The sequence below is a fragment of the Panicum virgatum genome, chromosome 9N, assembly GCF_016808335.1.
Source record: "Panicum virgatum strain AP13 chromosome 9N, P.virgatum_v5, whole genome shotgun sequence".
Classification (NCBI taxonomy): domain Eukaryota; kingdom Viridiplantae; phylum Streptophyta; class Magnoliopsida; order Poales; family Poaceae; genus Panicum; species Panicum virgatum.
In genome coordinates, this window is record NC_053153.1 from 82,460,269 (window position 1) to 82,480,818 (window position 20,550).

At 46.6% G+C, this 20,550-nt stretch overlaps 1 protein-coding gene, 1 long non-coding RNA gene and 1 other non-coding gene across 3 annotated transcripts; 1 reads left to right on the forward strand and 2 right to left on the reverse strand.

The window, feature by feature from the left end:
- The first annotated feature begins 8,155 nt into the window (after positions 1–8,155).
- Positions 8,156–8,229, forward strand: TRNAN-GUU. Its single transcript has one exon. It is a non-coding gene; the product is annotated as a tRNA-Asn (tRNA).
- Positions 8,230–14,278: 6,049 nt separating this feature from the next.
- LOC120691215 lies at positions 14,279–15,323 on the reverse strand. Its single transcript, XR_005682150.1, has 2 exons — positions 14,931–15,323; positions 14,279–14,850 (listed from the first exon to the last, which is right to left on the reverse strand). It is a non-coding gene; the product is annotated as an uncharacterized LOC120691215 (long non-coding RNA).
- Positions 15,324–16,915: 1,592 nt separating this feature from the next.
- LOC120690373 (DEAD-box ATP-dependent RNA helicase 50-like) lies at positions 16,916–20,274 on the reverse strand. The gene is made up of 8 exons (XM_039973008.1): positions 19,894–20,274; positions 19,056–19,582; positions 18,720–18,914; positions 18,447–18,634; positions 18,113–18,326; positions 17,702–17,833; positions 17,449–17,621; positions 16,916–17,363 (listed from the first exon to the last, which is right to left on the reverse strand). The coding sequence occupies exons 1-8, from the start codon at positions 20,177–20,179 to the stop codon at positions 17,141–17,143; spliced, it is 1,938 nt and encodes a 645-aa protein (XP_039828942.1). The 5' UTR covers positions 20,180–20,274; the 3' UTR covers positions 16,916–17,140.
- Between the last annotated feature and the right edge of the window lie 276 nt (positions 20,275–20,550).

Below are 20,550 nucleotides of genomic sequence, written 5' to 3' on the forward strand. Positions count from 1 at the left end.
CAGCGTGGTTAGAACTACACGTGGGCTCCACATCAAGAGCCGGACCCTAGAATTAAAACATCGCGTTCACACTATAAAATTTTATCGAAATTGACTTAAATTTGTTGGAGATGACTCAGTACGACTGGCAGCTACTCTGTGCAAAGCAGCGTGGTTAGAACTACACATGGGCTCCACATCAAGAGCCGGACCCTATAATTAAAATCTCGCATTCACACTATAAAATTTTATCGAAATTGACTGAAATTTGTTGGAGATGACTCAGTACGACTGGCAGCTACTTTGTGCAAAGTAGCGTGGCTAGAACTACACGTGGGCTCCACATCAAGACTCGGACCCTGGAATTAAAACCTCGCGTTCACACTATAAAATTTTATCGAAATTGACTGAAATTTTTAGAGATGAGCCAATATGACTGACAGATACTCTGTGCAAAGTAGTGTGGCTAGACATATATGTGGTCCCCACATTAAGTGTAGAACCACTAAATTTCTCTGCATAGTAGAACCCATGGGTTTTTATGGGTTATCCGCTTATAATGGGGCGGGTTAGTTAGAGTTGAGAAATTAACTAATTGGGTTGGGTGGGGTTGGGTATCTAAATATGTTAATTTTGGGTGGGGTTAGGTATGGTGCAGGTTCCAACCCATTAGCAACAACCCATTAGCAAGGTTAGTGGTGGGGAGACCGGGACGGCACGCGCGCTGTGCTGTGGCAATGAAAAGGAAGCCAATGTTTTTACAGTTTTACCCCTCTGCCTCTCCGGACTAGAACGGCAGTTGCGCTTGCTCCCAAACGGGGCCTTTTACACCGCTGCTTTCTTTTCCCCTTCACGGTGAAAGCGATGCTACAGTTCCAACTGGAGCAGGAACACAGTAGCATTTTTTATACTACCGCTACAGTAGTATATAAGGCCTGTTGAAGCTTGATTTTCCCCGAAGCAAAGGCAAAAGCTACTAGTGTGATGTTGTTCAAGGTCGGTAGGTAGGTACACTAGCGGAGTACTGGTAGTATTGTTTGGATTAGCTCAATATGCAATGTTACTTCAAAAGAAAAACAAGCTCAATATGCAATGCAAATCTACACTGCACTTGGGCGTGCCTTGTGGCTCCTCTTGACAGCATCACTGGGACTGGGAGCCCCTTTTCTCTCCGGAGCCACAGACTGGGCCGTGCATGATAGTAGTATAGTAGTATAGTAGTAGTCCTCGTTGATAGAGGACTGTGAGGTGGGTCACGGCGCTGTTCCCTGCCACTAGGAGTAGTAGTGAATGGGAAGTAAAGTTAAGCCTGCTAATGGGGTTGAACCCGTCCTAAATCTGTCTCTACCCATATTTCAAGAGTCCTAACTACCACCCGTCCCGACCCACCCCGTCGACCCAATGTCCCAACCCGAAGTCACGACGGAAGATGATATGCGACTTACACACCGATCTACTATTATAGCGCCCAACCCGTCTGTGTCGTCAACTCAACCCAACCCGCCCCAATTCGTTTTATAGTATCACCCGTTTCCACCCATTCAATATTACCCGTATTAAAACCCACCCAAAAAACCCGTCAAGTCCCACCCCATTAGCAGGAGTAAGCAAAGGAAAAGGACGGCGAGGTGGGAAACGCTTGTGTCTGCTGCCAGCCGTTTAGCAATCAAGCTTCCTTGGATCAATCTCATTTGGTTATATATGTCATATGTGGCAACGTTTTCTACACTTTCTTTCTTCCTCTATGCTGATGATAGGAGCAGCATGTGATTGACTTGGATTTCAAATAAACCTCAACATCTTTCAACAGGATACTACTGATCTAGTCCAATTGGCTGCAATTGCAACTCGGAAGGACGTATAGTCCTTCCGAGTTGCAATTGCAGCCAAGTGGAAGGGGCAAAGCCAACCGAGAATGTCGTCGGGGTCAGCTTCATTGCACGTCGGAGTCAACTTCATTATGAGACGTGCGAAACAGTGATTTACCGGTTACCACTAATTTTGCAAAAAAAAAATCATCAGGGTCGGCGGGCACGAGTCTCGCTAATTTACGGTTGACCGTAGGGAGCCCCTCCCTACGGTCGATCTCCCGACCGTTTTTTTCCTTTTTTAGTAAGTTTTTGTTGTTTTGTGATAAAAAGGTTTAGAAAAAAATCCAGAAAACATTTTCGGAGAGATAGAAAAAAATTCAAGGGGATTTTAGAGAGAGAAAAAAATTTCAAGAAAAATTTTAGACAAATAAAAAAATTCAAGAAAAAAATTGAGAGAGATGGAAAAAATTCTGAAGAGATAGGAAAAAATTAACGAGAAAAAATTTGTGCAAAAATCAATTGAAAAAAATTACATAAAAAAAATTGAGGTAGAAATTTTTTTATTCAGATTATAAAAAAACAACCCGACGGCGGCGGCGGCGCCTCCTCCCCGCCACCAGCGCCGCGGATCCGCTCGGGGGCGCCACTCCGCCGCGGATCCGACATCGCGGAGCCTCCGCACCGCCTCCCCGCCGCGCGCCGCTCCCCCGTCGCGGATATGGCGCCGCTGGAGAGCCGGCCGCTGTGCCGCCGGAGGGAGGCAGGAGGTGCGGCGCGCGGAGGGGGAGGAAGGACCGTGGCGGAGGCTCATCGGAGCAAGGCCTCAACGCCGCTCCCCTGACGGCGGAATCTGGACGGAACAGCGGGGGGGGGGGGGGGGGAGTCAGCGAGGTCGGGAGCTCGGAATTCCCCTCGATCCGGCGGGGCGCCGAAACCCTAGGCGCGGATCAGCGCGAGGGAGCACGGAATTTTACCTGCGCGAGCGCCGGGCGAGCAGGGGACGGGGACGAGGACCGGGGTGGGGACGAGGACCGGGGTGGGGCGAGGGCGAGCGCATGGTGAGGTGAGTTGAGAGCAGCTCCGGAGATGGCAAGGCGAGAGAGATGGAGGGATAGATGCGGGCGGGGGGCGAGCTGGGAGGAGGTCAGGAGGGGGATTGTGCCCGTGCTCGGCTTCCGCGTCATGTATGCAGTGGAAAAAGGATAGGAGGAGCGCGGAGGATGGATGGGAAAAAATCGACCGCTGGAGGTGGTATGTTACGGTCACCCGCAGATTCAGCATTCCGGGCGGGCACGGCGAGCGCTGCGGGGCGTGGCGGGGCGACCGGAGGACGACGCGGTGGAGTGTGGCGAGCGCCGCATCCATCCGTCCCCCGTCCCCTACTCCCGCTAGGCCATGGTGCAGCGGCAGGTGGCGCAGTGGGTGGGCGGGACGGCGGGCGCGTGGTGGCGTGCGTGGCGGCAGGAGGCGCGTGGCAATGGTAGGCGGCCGAGGCAACAACTTTGGACCCGTCGATGGGCTTGGCGGCTCTGGATGGGTTTAATGGGCTCATCGAGGGGTTTTTCTTTTATTATTATTTTTTTATTTGATTAACCGAGACAGACAGCAAACCGTCTCGAAAAATATATCATTTACCATGACTTTCATCCAATGCAGTTTCGAAAAATGCCTCGATTAATCGTTTTTATCCGGCCCATTTAAGATTTTTGTAGTAGTGGCATGGGCAAAGTTGAGAACGAACAGTATGCACCATGCATGTTATTATTTAATTACTACTCATTTGTAGCTACAAGCAAGTACTAAAATAAAGATTTAGTTATCATCAAATACTGTAGTAGCCTTAATAAAATAGTCTTGGGGCGGTCCATGTCCATGCATGCGCGGATGCGTGAAATATACAGTGTCTTATGCCGCACGCATGCACGCGAGACAAGAAGCAGTATACAAAGAAGCAAGGCCCGCTCCCATTTCCCTTGGGGGCTGCAGGGGCATGCAGAAACTAAAGGGAAAGAAGCTTTTTTTTCTTTTAAAAAAATAAAAAAGAAGAAGAAGAAACTACCATTGACGCCTGCAGTGAATTGAAGCAGCTTCTTCTTCGTCGAATCTGTTGAAATATTAGGCAATTGCATGATTAAATTCCGAAATAAATAAATCATGAACATAAATTAGATCTAACATGAACAACTCTATCATACTAGTGGCAAGGCACAACATGATGATTAACTCTGAGAACATGATTAAGAACTGGATGGAAAAACAGATTACGTACTGAGCCTTGGCTTTTGGGAAGACGAACGGAGATGACCGGACGAAGACAGTCCTATTGACGGAGTGCAGCAGCCGATGTCGCAGACGACGGTTCGCCACGGCGCCTGACTTAGACGAAGGACGAGCCGTGATGAAGACCTTGGAGCAGTCGCGCCGGGCGCTTCCCAAAAACCTTATTCGTCCTCTCCCGGTGCAGGATCTCGAGGACGGATGTTCCGGAGACCCGCTCTCCCGATCGTCGGTGCACGCCGACGCTCGGGATGGATTAGACTACGATGGCGGCGCAGCAGTGAGAAAGAGGCAAAACTCTAGGTTTTGTAACCCTAACTCGGTTTTGTAACCTTAGCTTGAGTTGATGTGTACTCTGGTGGTAGCCTATGAGTTAGATATATAGGAGATCCATAGGACCTCCTCAACTTCCCCTAGCAATGTAGAATTAAAGGTTTGCACTCTTCCACCACTTTCTCATATACACATGAGCCTTTGAGATTTATTTGGAATAGCTGAAATATTTAATGGGCCAATCCAGATTTGTACCTCTCCACCACTTTCTCATGTTCGCATGAGCTTTTGAGATTTATTTGGAATAGCTCCAACAGAATCGTCGTCGTCCCATCCCATATTCCCGTACCTCGGTCGGGTTGGGTTGGCAGCTCCGAGAGAGAAAAAAAGCGGATACTTTGGATTTTGGAAGGGTGTACTATAGTATGGCATGCATGGGATTGATATACGATGCTGTAAATAAGTAATATTGTACTGTACTCCGTTGCAGTAGCAGACAACTTGCAGCCGGGGGCTTTGGAGCAGACATTCCCCTGCCTGCCTGCCTGCAACCTCAAGGCACATACATGCATGGATCCCAATTCCCAATGCTATATGTTTTTTTTTTAAAAAAACTATCTCATGATGCATGTCCGGGCCAGTTCTAATAAGGAGGGAAAAAAAAAATAAAAGCAGAGATCGGGGACAAGATGCATAAGCACGGGTGTTCTTTCTCTCTGTGAATCGTAACTTTTATTTTGCCATAAGCATGCAGTTTTTGGCCGGGCCCAGCACCAGCAGCAGCACGGGTGGCAGCAAGCATGCATAGCGTAGGAGCCAAGCCTGCCTTGTCCTGCTTTAATTTCCACCATCTAAAGTAGACTATACTAGCTAGAGGAGGCATACTACATGCACGGGAGTTTGGCCTTGAGGGTCATCCAAAATTTTTACATCCAAAAACATCACATCGAATATTTGGACGCATGCATAGAGTATTAAATGAAGTCTATTTACAAAACTTTTTGTATAGATAGACTGTCAATCGCGAGACGAATCCATTCTATTGTAGTAGAATATATCTCCAATGCAATCCATACATGCATGGAGTACTTCATTTAGTACTTCAATCCATTCTATTGTTGTAGAATATATCTCCAATGCAATGCGATTTGTATCTGAATCTGGAAAAAAAATACGATATATGCAATTCATGGTACGTAGTATTTAGAGGGAGTGAGTGTTCAGAGTTCAGGGAGCATGCATGATTGCTCTCACTTGGACAGACTGTTGCCTGGTCCTGCTGGTTACTCTACATGTACATGCATGGCCTGCAGGCTGCACTTGTGCAGCCAATGTAAATATGTAATGAATTGCAGCCGGTGTAAAGTCGCATAGCTAGATCTTGTTTAGATGCGACAAGTTTTGGGTGTAAAGTACGGTAGTACTTTCGTTTGTGTTTGATAATTATTGTTCAATTATGGGTTAACTAGTCTCAAAAGATTCGTCTCGCAAATTATAGTCGAACTGTGTAATTAGTTATTTTGTTTAGCTACATTTAATACTTCATGCATGCGTTCAAAGATTCGATATGATGGGGAATCTTATAAAGTTTTGAAATTTTAACTGCATCTAAACAACACCCTAGGCTGATCCCAAAACGCAAAATGCAAAATTTTTATAAATCGTTTGTATGGTGTACTAAATGTAGTCAAAAAATAAATCGCATTACACAAATGGATTGTAAATCGCGAGACGAATCTAATGAGCCTAATTATGACGTGATTAGACACTAAATTGCTACAGTAATACTATAGTAAATATGCTCTAATGATGAATTAATTATGCTCGTTTAGATTCGTCTCGTAGTTTACAGACGAGACCTGTAATTAGTTTTGTGATTAGTCTATATTTAATACTTTAAATATTAAAGATTCTCTTCCAAAAACATAAAAATGCAAAATACAAAGTCATCTAAACACACCCCTAGTCAACGTAGCAATGGATGTATGATATGAAGAGGCACACCCTACCAGAGTACCAGACCGGGAGGCAGCAGCTGGTCAGCTGACACAGAACAGGAATGCGGGAGGGGCCCATCTCCTCCTCCTTGTGGCCTAGACGCTTGTTGTTTTGCTGGGTGGCATCTGGCATGGGCCGCGGCCGATCGAGCCCATCTCCCTCTCTATCTCTCTCTCGTCGGTCCAACTAAACATGCATGTCTTGTCTTAATTGTAAGGAAAGGAAGGCCACTTCCAGCAGGCTTAGGCTTTGTTGTGCTTTTTTCTTTTAATAATAATGGTAGGCTTGTTTTGTTGGTGGCGAGGGACGTACACCGTCGTGGTAGGGGCGGATCCCGTGCTAAGTTTCAGAGGCGGATCCAGTGGTAGATCTTGAACTGCTCTACCTCCTTACCTCCAGCGATTCCATGGAGCACTTTCTAAATTTTTTCTATAAATTTTATTTGCCATGCATATATACACTACAAGTAGTCGCGCTTTATGCTTAAATTTGTGAACTCTGCTGTATCACCTTTGTACCGAAACCTGGAGCTTTGTTTCTCTGAAATAAAGCGGGACCTTTCCTTTTCGCTAAAAAAAAATATACACACTACAAGAAGTGGCTGAGTTGCATGGAGGTGGAAGAAAGTCCCGTAACAATTATTCTGAATCCAACTAGCGGTTGGGCTTATTTTGGTTTCATTTCTAGGCTTTCGGTTCTCAGCCATGATAACATGGGCGGAGCTAGTATGGATGCACGGTAGGAATACCTAACTATTCTACCAAACTTTAATTTTGTGAGGCAACTGATGTTTATTTAATTAATGTGTATGTCCTAATGTCCATATAAATCATACAGCTCTGCAAAATATAGAAGAAATTGATTGGTAGGAAGTAACCAGATTTGAATGGTTATGTCTATGATGTCTTTCAGTAATAAAATTTGTAATAGATCTTAAGAATTTTGTAATTTCATAGGTCGGAAGATTACTTTATATATTTTGTAATTTTACTTAAGAGTGAAGAATTTTAATCTTTAGCTAATAGTATTAGTGATTTTTTTACTTCTATTATGGACTTTTTTGTTAGAAAATAGAAATACACAACTTTGAAATTCTAGCTCCGCCACTGCGTGATAAGCAAGCAAATCACCTAGTCAGGCAGGCATAATAATCTAGGATATCAAACGTGTGTATGCGTATTTATACTGCTATATAAGCAGGACAAATAGAAGATATATAGATAGATGGAGCATCGAAATAAAATGCTTGTCGGATCGGAGGAAGGGAAGACATTAATTACGTACCGGCTTACGATGGATGGCAACTCTTGCAGAGTACCATATCCTCGTGGAATAATGCATAGTAGCATATACTCCCTCCATACTTGAAAAGAAAGTCGTTTTGGACAAGATTTAGGTCAAACGTTGGGAATATAAATCATGAATAACTTTTAAGTTGTTGAGTTTCAAAATACAAAAATAATATGAATAGATTTGTCTTGAAAAATATTTTCATATAAATATAAATATATCACATTGCGATAAATATTTTTATAAAAATAAGAAGTCAAAGTTATGCTTTGGAGACCGCGTCGCTGTCCAAAACGACATTTTTTAGGAGTATGGAGGGAGCATGTAGTTATGTACCAACATAAAAGGCTTTAGTTAGCTTTAGCTTTAATTTTTTAAGTAGCCAGATCTATCAAAAATAATGGAGGAAGAGTATCATCTCTCGACGTTGATTATTGGTCAATGGTCATACGACAAGCACACCACACCAGGAGAGCACCGTTTAAAATGATCTATTAATATAATATATTCTTCACACTGCCAAACAAGCTGGAATAGCTCAGTTGGCCAGAGCGTGTGGCTGTTAACCACAAGGTCGGAGGTTCGAGCCCTCCTTCTAGCGTCAGTCATTTTTTTTTTAATTTTACATCTGCTGACCCCGAGTAGCTTGCATGCTACATTTTTTTTTACATCTGCTGACATTGTTTTTACCTGCTGACCCCGAGTAGCTTGCATGCCGTATTTTTTGTTTACATTGTCTTCCTCGCTAGCTAGCTCCATGGTACGGTCTCTCCTCTCACTGTTGTCGTCTCCTCGATCACTTCATCAATTCGGCGACCGGTTGTAATATAAGGTACGGTACGGTACGGTACGGTACGTTCTCCCTCGCTCGATCTCTTTCCTTGTCGATCGTAACGCACGCAAGACCAGCTAGCTAGCATCTTTATTTGGCGATAGGCAACTGATGAATGTGAGCTACCTACTGATAGATGTACGTACGTTGAGGTTGAGGCATGAAATTCAATTTCATGTAAGAAATATCGTTAATTGGATTAGCTACTGTATTGCTAGTTTTTTTAAAGAAGCGTTGGATTTCATTATCACAGGACTGTTACATCCATTCCTAGCCCTTAAACAGGGCACCCCTGACTGACAAAAAAGAAAAATTAGATAGAAGTCCGCAGCAAGAGCAACCAGCGATCCTCGCCGCCGCCGACCATTGTTGCTGCAGACCGAGCCTTCTCCATCTCCCGCAATGGAGAAAAACCTAGGATGAAACTCATAGCCGGAACCCAAATAGATGAATAGATTTTCAAAGCCTGTCAGTAGCACCCAGAAGTATGCAATTTCACCGATGAAAGCTTCGGGCAATCCTTCCATTCACTGGGCTCAGATGCCGATCGCCTCACCAGCAACACCCATTCGACGAGTACAATCCCGTAAGGGGAACTAAAGAACATCACCACGAAGAAACGAGCAGGTGGAGAACAAACCTCACCAAATGACCAAAATAACCAAAACAGTCACAGACGACACCGAGGTCATCTAAACCATTTTGATGGGGACCAAAAATCCCCCGGCCTCCAGCGGCTATATCGGCGATAGCAAGCCCGGCGATAGTGTTTCGCTAGCTAGTGCCTCCAGGATCCTATTATTATGGGCCAATGCGTCTGGGTCTGGCCGCATTTTTTCTACAGAAATAGCTCGTAGCAAATCCATCGGAAAGCCCAGCCTGTCGTCCACAGCCCATTTCGCACGCTATCTTATCTTACAATATGATTCTTGAACCAAAAGAGTCAGCATGGCCACGATCCTGTTGTTCTCGGCTATCGGATCGGCCAAGCAGGGGGTTCGGATGATGCTTTTCCCTGATTATTGCCCTTAAGCTTTAAAGAAATGGACGTAGCTAACTTACGGCCAGCCGTAAATTAGTCTGCCCTTACAGCCTCTCTATTTTTGGAAAGTAGAACCGTCCACTATTAGCTTCTTGTTTTTTCTGGCAAAATCTGCTATTGACGCTTTTTTTTTTGCAAGCACACATCTCGCCACGGTGTGCAGTGGGCCCACACAAGATTCCTACCGAAGAAACAAGTCTCAAGTTGAAAAAATGCGTAGTTTTACAATTGAGCAACCAAATTCAAATCTGGTTGTACCATTGCGTTCACCTCGGCAAAAACTTTAAAACAAGATCTCACTTCAATATATTTCGATCTCTTTACAGTGAGAAGCATTTTTGTTAAAAGTTGAAAGCATATTATAATAACTCATAAGCAATTTACAATAAATGTACAAGCAAATAATGACCATGATTCAAAACAACATTTGTTTCTTCACCAAAATAGGGCAAATCGAGATGAAATCCCAACAAAAGTTGCATTTTGCTTCAAGGACAGAACATCCGTGTAAAGTAGTTCTTCTCATCTCCTCATTCTTTAATTGCTCCTTTTATCCACGCACATAGAAGTAGCATTTTACTTCATAGACAAAATCATTTTAGTGAATAAACTAATGAGCTACTAAACTGACCAACCAAAGCAAGCAATCAATGATTAAATAATGGAAATAGCAGTAGCATCACTATAGCGTGAAAAATAAAATCCATAAACCTGACATCTGAAACCTTGCTGAGTGCTGATCTGCTTACCTACCCAAGCTGATGATGATAGCCATTGTTGTTGTTGCCACAACAAAACAACTCATGCTGCTACTGCTACTCAATCAAACAAGAGGAATTGAGATGTTGTTATTCCTGTCACCCTCGAGCGGAGAGGTGAAACTTCAGTAAATTGTAGACAAAATCCAATCAAAAATGGTTTACTTCAAAACAACATTGTTTCTTCATCAAAATAGGGAAAAATCGAGATGAAATGCCTGCAAAACTAGCATTTTACTTCATAGAAAACATCGACATAAAAAGTAGTCTTCTCATCTCATCGTTGTTTAATTTCTCTTGATAAAAGTTAAGCTGCAGTTGCCTTCATCTGCGAATGATGCTAGAAAAACTACTATGCAGGTCAAATGAGATGAACAAAAGCACATGAGCTAAAATTTATTTTAGTAAATAAACTAATGAACTACTCAATTGACCAAACAAAGCAAGCAACCAGTGACTGAATAATGGAACTAGCAGTAGCATCAATATAGCATGAAAAATAAAATCCATAAACCTGACATCTGAAACCTTGCTGTGTGCTAATCTGCTTACCTACCCAAGCTGATGATGATAGCCATTGTTGTTGTTGCCGCGACAAAACAACTCCTGCCGCTGCTGCTACTCAATCAAACATAATGCTGTTACAAAGTTGATGAGCTTGAGCTTAGACAAGTTGACACTACCAATATTATTACCTAGTTCTAAAAATGCTTCTAGTATTTGATGAATTGATATATTTGCCTACTGGAAAGTACTGAAATGTTTCTCATATTTGATGTATTTGCCTGCTGGAAAGTACTGAAATGCATCTAGTAATTTTTTAGTTAAAATGTGTGACATCCCGAAAAAATCACTAAAATTAAATCACGCGCTAAAATAATTTTCATCGTTGAGCTCAAAATCTTCCTAAACCCCTGAGCCCTAATTCCCGAAACCTGTCCCATCGGATCTCCGCCCCGACACCCGAAATCAATCACTGTGTCGTCTCTTTCTTTTCCTATTCCGCACGTCGTGTACCGACGACCGCCGCGCCACGCCCGAACGGCGGACGTACGCGACCGGCCGCGGTCGCCGCCGCGAAATCCGCCGATCAAATCTCTCTCTTTCCCCTTTTTCTTTTCCTTTTCCATTTTTTTCTCTCTCTCTCCCTCCTCTGCCACGCTCTCGCGCACGCGCAGAGCAGCTCGACGCCCCCGTGCCCCTTGCGCCGGCCACTGCCTCACCCCGGCCGCTCCCTGCCCGCGCACGCCGGCCCCTGCTCCCTGTCTAGCTCGCGCGCACTCACTCCCGGTCGCCTCCACGCGCCCACGCGCGCGCCCCCGCGCACGCGCTCCGCGTGCCACGCGGCGCACGCTGCCGAGCCGCTCGCCGCCATCCTCCCGTCCACGAACACGCGCACGCGCTTCATGCGGCCGTGTCGCTCGCCGCACCGCTCGCCGCTGCCGGCCTTGTCACATCGCCTGTCTGTCGCCGCTCGCGCCGTCGTATGCGCACTGTGCGCGAACAGCGCCACCGCCTGTGCCGCCTCGACACGGGGGCGCGAGCCAAGCTCGACGTCGGCCACAGCAACCGGCCACGTGCGCGCCCTGCTCCTGGACGCCGCCCTCGACACACACACTGCTCCGCGACACGCAAACGCGGCCGAACGCCATTAAGGCTCGCCGCGACGCTCGCCGGCCGCCACCACCTGCCCCACCCGCTCCACCGCCTTACTAGGCCTATAAAGAGGGCCTCCGCGCAGCTCTCGGCCACCGCAACCATCTCCACCACCGCTCGCCCCTTCCCCAAGTCTGCAGCACCGCCGCCACGGCCATAGCCGGCCACTTCCGCCCGCCACCGTCGCCCGCCCTTCACAGACCACCTCCGCCCGAGGTGAGTAGGGAAATCGGACCCCCTCCTCCTCCTCTCCCTTTTCCCCTCCTTCCCGGCCGCCGCCGAGCCCCATGCCGCCGGAACCGGCTGCCGCCGACGCCCCTGACCCCCTCCTCTGTTCTGTTTGGGAGGGAGGTTGAAGAAGGGTGTTTTGCCCTTAGCCCCCTGCCCTCTTCCTTTTTAGTTATGAGCCCCCACCCCTTTATAACCCTTTTTCAAAAGAGGCTCTTTCTATTTTTCCTTTTTGCAAACAAACCCTTCCACTAAATGAAAATAATTCTAAATAGATCCCTGCTCTTTCCAAGAGTGACCTTGACATTTCTGAATATTATAAACAAGCCCCTGCCATCCCAAAACTATTTACAAATAGGCCCTTGGATCCTTGTTTAGACCCTAAACACCCCGTTAACTTACCATTTTATGTGCCAAACAATCTCTAATCGACCTGAAACTTTACCACGCCAATCCTAACATAGTTTTGGCCATGCCATTAGGAAACTACCCAAAAATATTACTTCTATCTCCATATCTTAATTGTTTCCGAATCGAGCTCAGCGATAAAACTTTTATTTCTTTTTCTTGATTGTGTGTTTATATGCGTCGTAGATCACGGTGTGAACGAGGGAGAACCCATCGACGAGCAATACTGCGAGCAAGCGAACGAGGACCAGTTCCGCGACCCCTAGCCCGAAGGACAGTACTTCGACCAGGACCTCCCGGAAGGCTTTGAAGACGTCAAGTTCAATCCCGCCCTTTGATGCATATTTTGTCCTAGTTTTTAAAAACACAACCTATTGGCCTGTTTCAAAACTGCATGTTATTTTGCTGCTAAAACATGGTTGGATAGCCACCCATTGATTTGTTATAACCATTCCTTGACCACCTAGATTAATGTCTGAATGCGTTTGGATGTTAATCGCTGCTAGAACGCTTATGACTTTAAACTCGGTACAATTTGTTTTATAAAAAGAAAACGTGTGAGTGTGTGTGGGAAGAGAAAATATGGAATTTTTGAAAGATGAGTTTAGACCGGATGGATGTCATTTCTGTGTGATTTGCCAATTGGTGTGCTTGTACCTGTGTGGTTAAGCAAGAAAGGGCGATATCCATCTTGTCACAACTAAGGACCGAGTTGGTGTGTCATCTCACCTAACTCTATTACCATGCAAACCACTCGACCGTTGAATGGGCAACGGCTTAGCATAAACCCCACTAGTTAGTCTGATAGCCATCAGGAGAGCTGAGAGCAACGGGTGATCAAGGATAATGGATTAGCTCTGTGTGACTTATGCCCCGGTTAAAACCTCTGTGATAGGTCAATGACCCCTTGGTGGATCCTGTGATGGCTAGTCAGGTCTAGCTAAGGTGGGTAATGGCTTTGTTGGGATCTGCACCGACACTAAGGTGATCGAGTTGCGGTACCCCGCTTGTGGGTAAAGTTGCACACCTCTGCAGAGTTAAAATCTATTCGAATAGCCGTGCCCACGGTACTGGGCGAGTTACGACAACTAGTGTTTCTTTTGGGATGGGTTAGCGTGATTTGTTTTGGAAAAATGTCCGGCAGTTGTGTCGTGTGCTACGGCGGATGAGGAGTCCGGTAGCAACTTAAAACTTGGATCCTGTGTGGATTAACACTACGTGTTACTTGGTACAAGAAAACTTGCTTTGAAAATCCTTTCTTTTAAATGAACCCCTGCATCAAAATTTGCTTCCCGCAAATAAAACCCTAGCCTCATCATTGATTTACCATGTGCATTATATTCTGTTTATACCCCCTCCGTGGGTGTGGTTGGACTTGCTGAGTACGTTTGTACTCACCACATTCTTAATTTTTACAGAGGAAGATCCAGACTTCGTTCCCGAAGACGTTAAGACGTTGAGTAGAGGTTCCGTTCTGCACCCAACCTTGCCTGTGGATAGGGTCACCCGCAGAAGTTCCGTATGGCGCAAGACTCTGATGACCCCCTTTTCGCAGTTAATATCGTTGTGTGAGTTTTAGTTGTTATCCTCGCGATAGTGGCGCTTCACTGCCCACTTCCGCGTAGAGTTGTTCGGTGATGTACCATCTGATGTAATAAAAGTGTTATCAGCCTCCTGGGACTGATATTGTATCACTTTTAAGTCTTCTCTCATGAGGGGACACTTCAAAATGCTTCTAGTAATTGATATAATTCTCTATAGTAAAGTACTGAAAATGCTTCCTTATTTTGACAAAAATGCCTATTGCAAAGTACTGAAATGCTTATGATGATGTGAAAAAGAATGCATAGATGCATTATATTCTCTACATATAGTTAAATCCAATTACAGAAGAAACGTTAAACAAATTGTGAGGTGAATTTCAGTGCCCAATATCTCCATACAAAATGAAACTATCGAACAAAGTAACGAGGCAAAACAGTGGGTTAATGATGAAATCTATATTGCAGAAGATATTAACAAGTTCCATAAATAATGCAAATATCAGACTCCTACAGTTTGCAATGTACCCATTAAGTCATTACCATGAACAAACCCATTTCCACACAATACCAGAATTAATGTGGATTAACCAATAAATCGAACCAAATTAGTATGATCAGTTATGATTGTATGAACTATTAAGACTATTGGTCGTGTGACAGTGAGTCTGCACTTGTCATGCCTGATCACATGAACACCCTCCATGGCCGCCTCACCTCGTCGCATCCACACCATCCAGATCGTACTCCTTCATCCCTGCGCCCGCCCATCAACAGTTCAATTACATCAACATGTAGCATTTCCCCCAATCGAACGGCTCGTGGGAACAACCAAACCTGTGAAGTTGTTGTAGATGGCGACGGCGCCGGACGAGAACACTGTGTGGCACTGGTCGAACGTGGCGGCGAGAACACAGGGGCATGAGTGTATTGTCCTTGTCAAAGATGACGCCGCGGAAGCAGCGCAGCGGAGCTAGGCCCAGTCGAGCCGCCCCCAGGAAGTGCGCGTGGCCAGGGGTAGAGGTGCGGGCAGGGAAGATGACCACGACTCTTGAGCGCGCAGATCCGGGTAGGGGAGGAGTCGTCAGGTGAGCTGACGAAGACCGGCGACCAGCTACCATCCATGGCGGCAGGGAACCTAGGGTTTGCAGGGTACAGTGGGAGGTAGAGAGGGGGGATGGGTTAGAGAGAGGGGGGGTTGGCAGCCGCCGGCGACCTGCTGTTGCGGCGGCCGTAGATGGCCGGGAAAGGAGGGCGCAGGCGGTGGACAGCGCGCCGTGCCCCGCCTCGTGGGGGAGCCACGTTGGGTGGGAGCTGTTTTTTTTTATGACAAGCAAGGGTTGGAGCTGTTGGTGGGTGGATGATGGGTCGGGGATGGTGCTGATGCAGGTGAGTGGTAGACGGCCTGTGGGTGAGTGGGAGCCGCCCTCCTTTGTGAACATGTCGTGTGGATGAAAGACCGGCGTCCGTGCAGGTGAACATATTTACGGCCGGCTACAATGAAGTCTTTACGAAATTAACCTGGACTTATCACTCAAGAAATTTTTCAAGAAAATCCTCTCCTTTTTTCGAAATCAATCCGGTCCAATGGTCCATATTTAGAGAAATTTGCAAAAAAAAACCCCTTAAATTTCTATAAAATTATCCGATCCTCCTGATGCAGTTGGTGGTTTCCTGAGTCTGGAGCTGGAGTCTGGTTCCGAAGCATTTTGGAGTCGCGGATCGAGAGTAGCGCCGTGTTTTGCTGCTTGCGATTGATGATGACTAGTAGCGGCGGGGTCGCGATTTGCTTTTGGAGTTCAATTCGTTAGTTGCTCAGTCACTGCTTGGTCCGGTAGGGTTTTGGGTTTTTGGATTCGAAATCCGCGGATGCGTGATCGCAGTTGAGTTATTGAATTATTTGGGATTCGAAACTAGACCACCCCGATTTCGAGTTATGAGCATCCATCATTGAAGATTTAGACCACCAATTTTAGATGTTCAGTTCAGTGTCGGGCTGTCGGCTTTCACTTATATCCTGCAGAGATTTTATTCAAATTTTTTTTGATCCGTGCGCTTGGTGTGCGTTGCAGAGCAACGAGGAGGACACGATGAGCCAGGGGAGCGCGGGAGGCGGCGTCCTCCGGTGTGGTGGCGGCCGCGACGGAGGGGGACGACATGGCCGTGGTTGCGGCGGACGAGCAGATGGGGTCGGCGGAGACGGAGGACCACATCCAGCGCATCCTTGTCGCCATCGACAACTACACTCGCCAGGTGACTAGTGAGAGAGCCGATCTGTGACTGGATCGGAGGACGCGCGCGGTGCTCATTCCATTGCCATGCGTGCTTGTGTGCAGGTGTCGGAGATGCTGGATGCCGGCCGCGCGCTGTTCAAGGACCTCGCCGCCGATTCGCTTGCAGATCGAGTGCCGGAATTAATGCTTAATAATTACTGATTATTGTGACTGCAGGATCCACAGGGAGAGGTTGGAGCGGTGGGAGGAGGAGATCCGGGAGCTGCGCGCCCGCGACGCCGCCAACGAGCAGGCCAGCGCCCTCCTCCACAACGCCCAGCTGCACCTCCTCCACACCGGCAGGGAGCGCTTCAACTCTTCTGTGACTGTTACGTTCCATTTCCTACTACTACTACTACTAGGCGAGGATACCGTGTGACCTGTGTCGAGGTTTTTGGTTCATGTCACTCCAAGTAGCAAGATTTTTCAAAAAAAAAAAAAAATCCAAGCAGCAGCAGCAGACTGCCTTTGCTTTACCACGTTACCCTATCTGTCTACTCTTGTCTTGTTCAAGATAGATAGATAGATAGATGTAAATTCATGTATGGATCAGGCAACAATGAGCTACCAGTTGCACACCTGAATGCTATTAATTAAAAAACCACCTTGTTCAGGCTGCAATTGCATACATCAAAACTTGTTCTACAAACACTAGATACTGGCCTGTTCATGTGCTGAGATATGTTACATCACGAACGATTGTGATTTCTAGGGGCAAAAACGCACAACTTGTTCACGCAGGCGTAAGGATTCAGGCTGTTGAGACATGCACTTCTAGACGCAGGGCACGTCGTGCAGCGGGTGCCCCTTCATGTTCCTCTCCATCACCCTCCTGGCCAGGGACACCTGCTTCCCCACCGCGAACACGAACGCCTTACCGTTGCCCGACGCGCCACGGGCCGTCCTCCCAACACGGCGCACGTACTCGCTCGGATCACGGGGGTAGTCGAAGAGCACCACATGGTTCACGTTCGCAAAGTCGATGCCTCGCGACGCCCTGCCAACCATCGAATGCTACTTCAGCACTGATGAAACGATGGCTGCAAACAAGAAGAAACTATAGCAGAGTGCAGTTCAGTGACCTATCTGTGCACACAAGGAACATGGAGTCTGCCGTTTGTTTTTTCAGGAACTCTTTGATGTTTGCGATGCGCTGGGCCTGATCCAACGCAGCATGGAATGGAAGAACCTTGATTTGCGAAGCTTTCCTGTCAAGCCTCCTCAGCACATTCTCAACCTTTCTGCATGTCTCAATCTGGCAATAGAAAAACACAACGATGATATGGTTATCAACCACACCGTGGTTGATCAATCCATAATCACATTAGGGGCTACCTTGTTGCAGAAAATAATTGTTTTACGAACAGGAGATTCCTCGACTATCTTTACGAGTGCTGATTTCTTGTTGGAAAAGGCTGTTTCTGGATTCTTTTCTTCATTGTCATCTCCACTGCAGTCTACAAGAATCTGCAGTTGAGCCAATACAATACAGATGTAATCACTCTTAAGAAAACAATGATGCATTGTACCAAATGCCACGGCCCTCGTTATGAGCTTAAATGCACCGCACAATTCTATACCTATGTGTCATTCATAACCAAACAATCTGCCGAGATGTTTATGAATGACCAATAACTAATCTGATAATCAAGATGCATTTCCTAGAGGCCAGAGGCTCTACGGAAAGCATACATATGTAACAGAATGAAAGGTAAAAAAGGATGAAGAAAGTGAGAAATGGCCCACCTCTTCAAGGCGGGAGCTTGTTCGGTGCACACCAGGTCCCATGATAACCTCACAGTCAGGAAATGTTTCAACAACCTTGTTATAGATATCGAGGGGAAGAGTGGCAGTCACAAAAAGATATTGTGTTGCCACTGGTGCGATGGTAATCAATTGATGAAGCACTTGCTCAAAACCTTCTTCACCAAATAAAATGTCCACTTCATCCAACACAACACTGCAACCAGGGAGAACTTCAATTTTATGCTGACAAGTTAATCCATTCTTTTGCTTCATTTTATCATTCTGTGATGCAAAGTTCAAATAATGGAAACATGTAAAAAACAAAGATCTATACCATCTGAGGTTAGCTAGTTGCACAAAGCCTTCCTGCATCAGATACAAGAATCGTCCGGGTGTTGCTATAAGTACATCAAGCTCTTGCTCAAGGCTTTCTAGCTGTGTCTTCTGTCGAAATCCTCCGGTTGCTACCATAGACCTAAATGGAACCCCAGATTTTGATATCAAGCGGCAATTGTTAAGGACCTGCGATTAGAACAGGAGGCTCAATGGGCAATTCTAAGTATTTAAGTATCAGAAAAAAATGGAAAGCATTAAACAATAAACATACCTGAGAAGCAAGTTCAGCAGTAGGGGTCAATATTATCACCCTGGGGTTCCTCGGAGATGATTTATGGAGCCCCTGAACTTCTTCCTTCCTTAAATTTTGCACTATAGGGCAAAGATATGCCAGTGTCTTGCCAGACCCACTTTGATCAGCAATCACACAACTCCTCCCCTCCAAGATAGGACCATACGCCAGAGCCTAAAATAGTTTATCAGGCTTTTAATGAAAGCACGTGTAGGCATGCGTTCATGGATGCAGATGCTAAAGAAATTCGATCAGGATGTTTTTGCTCATAACAAACGAGACAAAGCAGAGCATGTACTTTTGACAAGTATTTACCTGAATATGCGATGGACGAGGGAAATCAAAATTTCGCAATGCATCTAGAATTTCATCGCTGCAGCCGATCTCCTTAAAGGATCTGCGACTGAAAAATCCACTGTCCAAAGGCCCTTTTCTTTGAGGGAAATCTAGAGGCTCCCTTTGCTTTCGATTCTGTTGGCCATAAGTAGCATCGGCAATGTTACCCCATCCTTTGGAACCAGAAGTAGCCTCTGAACCTGGGGAGTCCGAATCATCACCTCTGTATTGGCTTAAAACAGAACTCAGAGAATGTGCACCTCGAGTCCTTTCATTTCCGGAGTTACTGATCTGCTTTGCATGGCGTTCTGAGTCCGCGCTAGGCTTTCTTCTCTCAAAATAGCTTTCCTCCTGATCGGAATCATCAAAAGAGGGTTCATCAAACCGGTTAGTGCTTGTGCGATTGGAACTCTCTCTCTTGAGGTGAGCTGATCTCGCAACCAAGGATTTTATTTTCTGTGCCTTCAACCTGCCAAAATTCCCTATACCTGTACCTCCCCCACTACCTGCATTGTGAAACATAGCAGCTTAGGTTTAGCTGAAGTGAAATTCGGCCGACACCGCACCACAATGCAAAAGAAGACAAGACAGGTGACGTGCATCAAGGTTTATGATTTCACCCCAGGGTTGTCATTTTTTTTAAGTTATCAACTAGGACAGAGGTGAAACGAATGACATGAAGCAGCATTTGCGGAAGCTGAAAATTCAGTGCAATATCGGCAGTTTGAATGAAGAAACAGGGTGTTCAATTCGAGATGTTCAATTGGTGCACTCAATTGGCTAGAGGCATGAGCCGCCGAATCAAACGGTGCGTGACCTCTGCTGGGGCGGTCGGTGGTCTCTATCCTGGAGAGCACCGCTGGGGACGGCATGGCGGCCTCGTCGCCGTCGTCGGTGCCGCCCCACACGATGACGCTGCGCCCGGTGGCCCGGTCCACCAGGCGGTACGCTCCAGGGGTGTCCATTGGCACCTTGTCGTAGCCCTCCGCCGTGGCCGCCGCCGCCCAGCTCCGGCGGACGGAGACGGAGACGGAAGTCCGTAGGGAGGAGGGGTGGCGGAGCAGGAGGGGAACCGCGCGGGCCTGAGCCCCCGCCACCTCCATCTCTCTCCTCCTGAGCCTCCTCGGCCGGCGACCTCCTGCTCGCTCGCTCGCTCTGCTCTGCTCACACTGCCGCCGCCGCTGCCGCCGCCTCGTATAGTCCTATCCTATAAAGATAGATATTCCTACCCCCATTTCATTATTGGGCTACGCAGTTTGCCTTATGGGCCTTTGCTGGGTTAGTGGGCTACTTTTACTGCAAATTGCGAATGCGCGTCAATAGGGAAACGTAAAACGGGAAATAGTGGACCTTGATGGTGTTTGTATGGAAAACAGTGCAAAATGGATTTTACACACAACAGAGCTACTCTGCCATTCAAAAAACGAAGAGCCAACCCAATAGCTCTTCTGGTTGCCTGCGTCAGCTGAGCTCC

What these genes read in the sequence shown, in the direction of transcription:
- LOC120690373 (XM_039973008.1), bottom strand. Translation starts at nt 20,179, where the DNA reads ATGGAGGTGGCGGGGGCTCAGGCCCGCGCGGTTCCCCTCCTGCTCCGC. An exon ending in CACCGACCGCCCCAGCAGAG is followed by an intron (nt 19,583 to 19,893) that starts GTCACGCACCGT and finishes TTCACAATGCAG; the next exon opens with GTAGTGGGGGAGGTACAGGT. An exon ending in CAATTATTTTCTGCAACAAG is followed by an intron (nt 17,622 to 17,701) that starts GTAGCCCCTAAT and finishes TTCTATTGCCAG; the next exon opens with ATTGAGACATGCAGAAAGGT.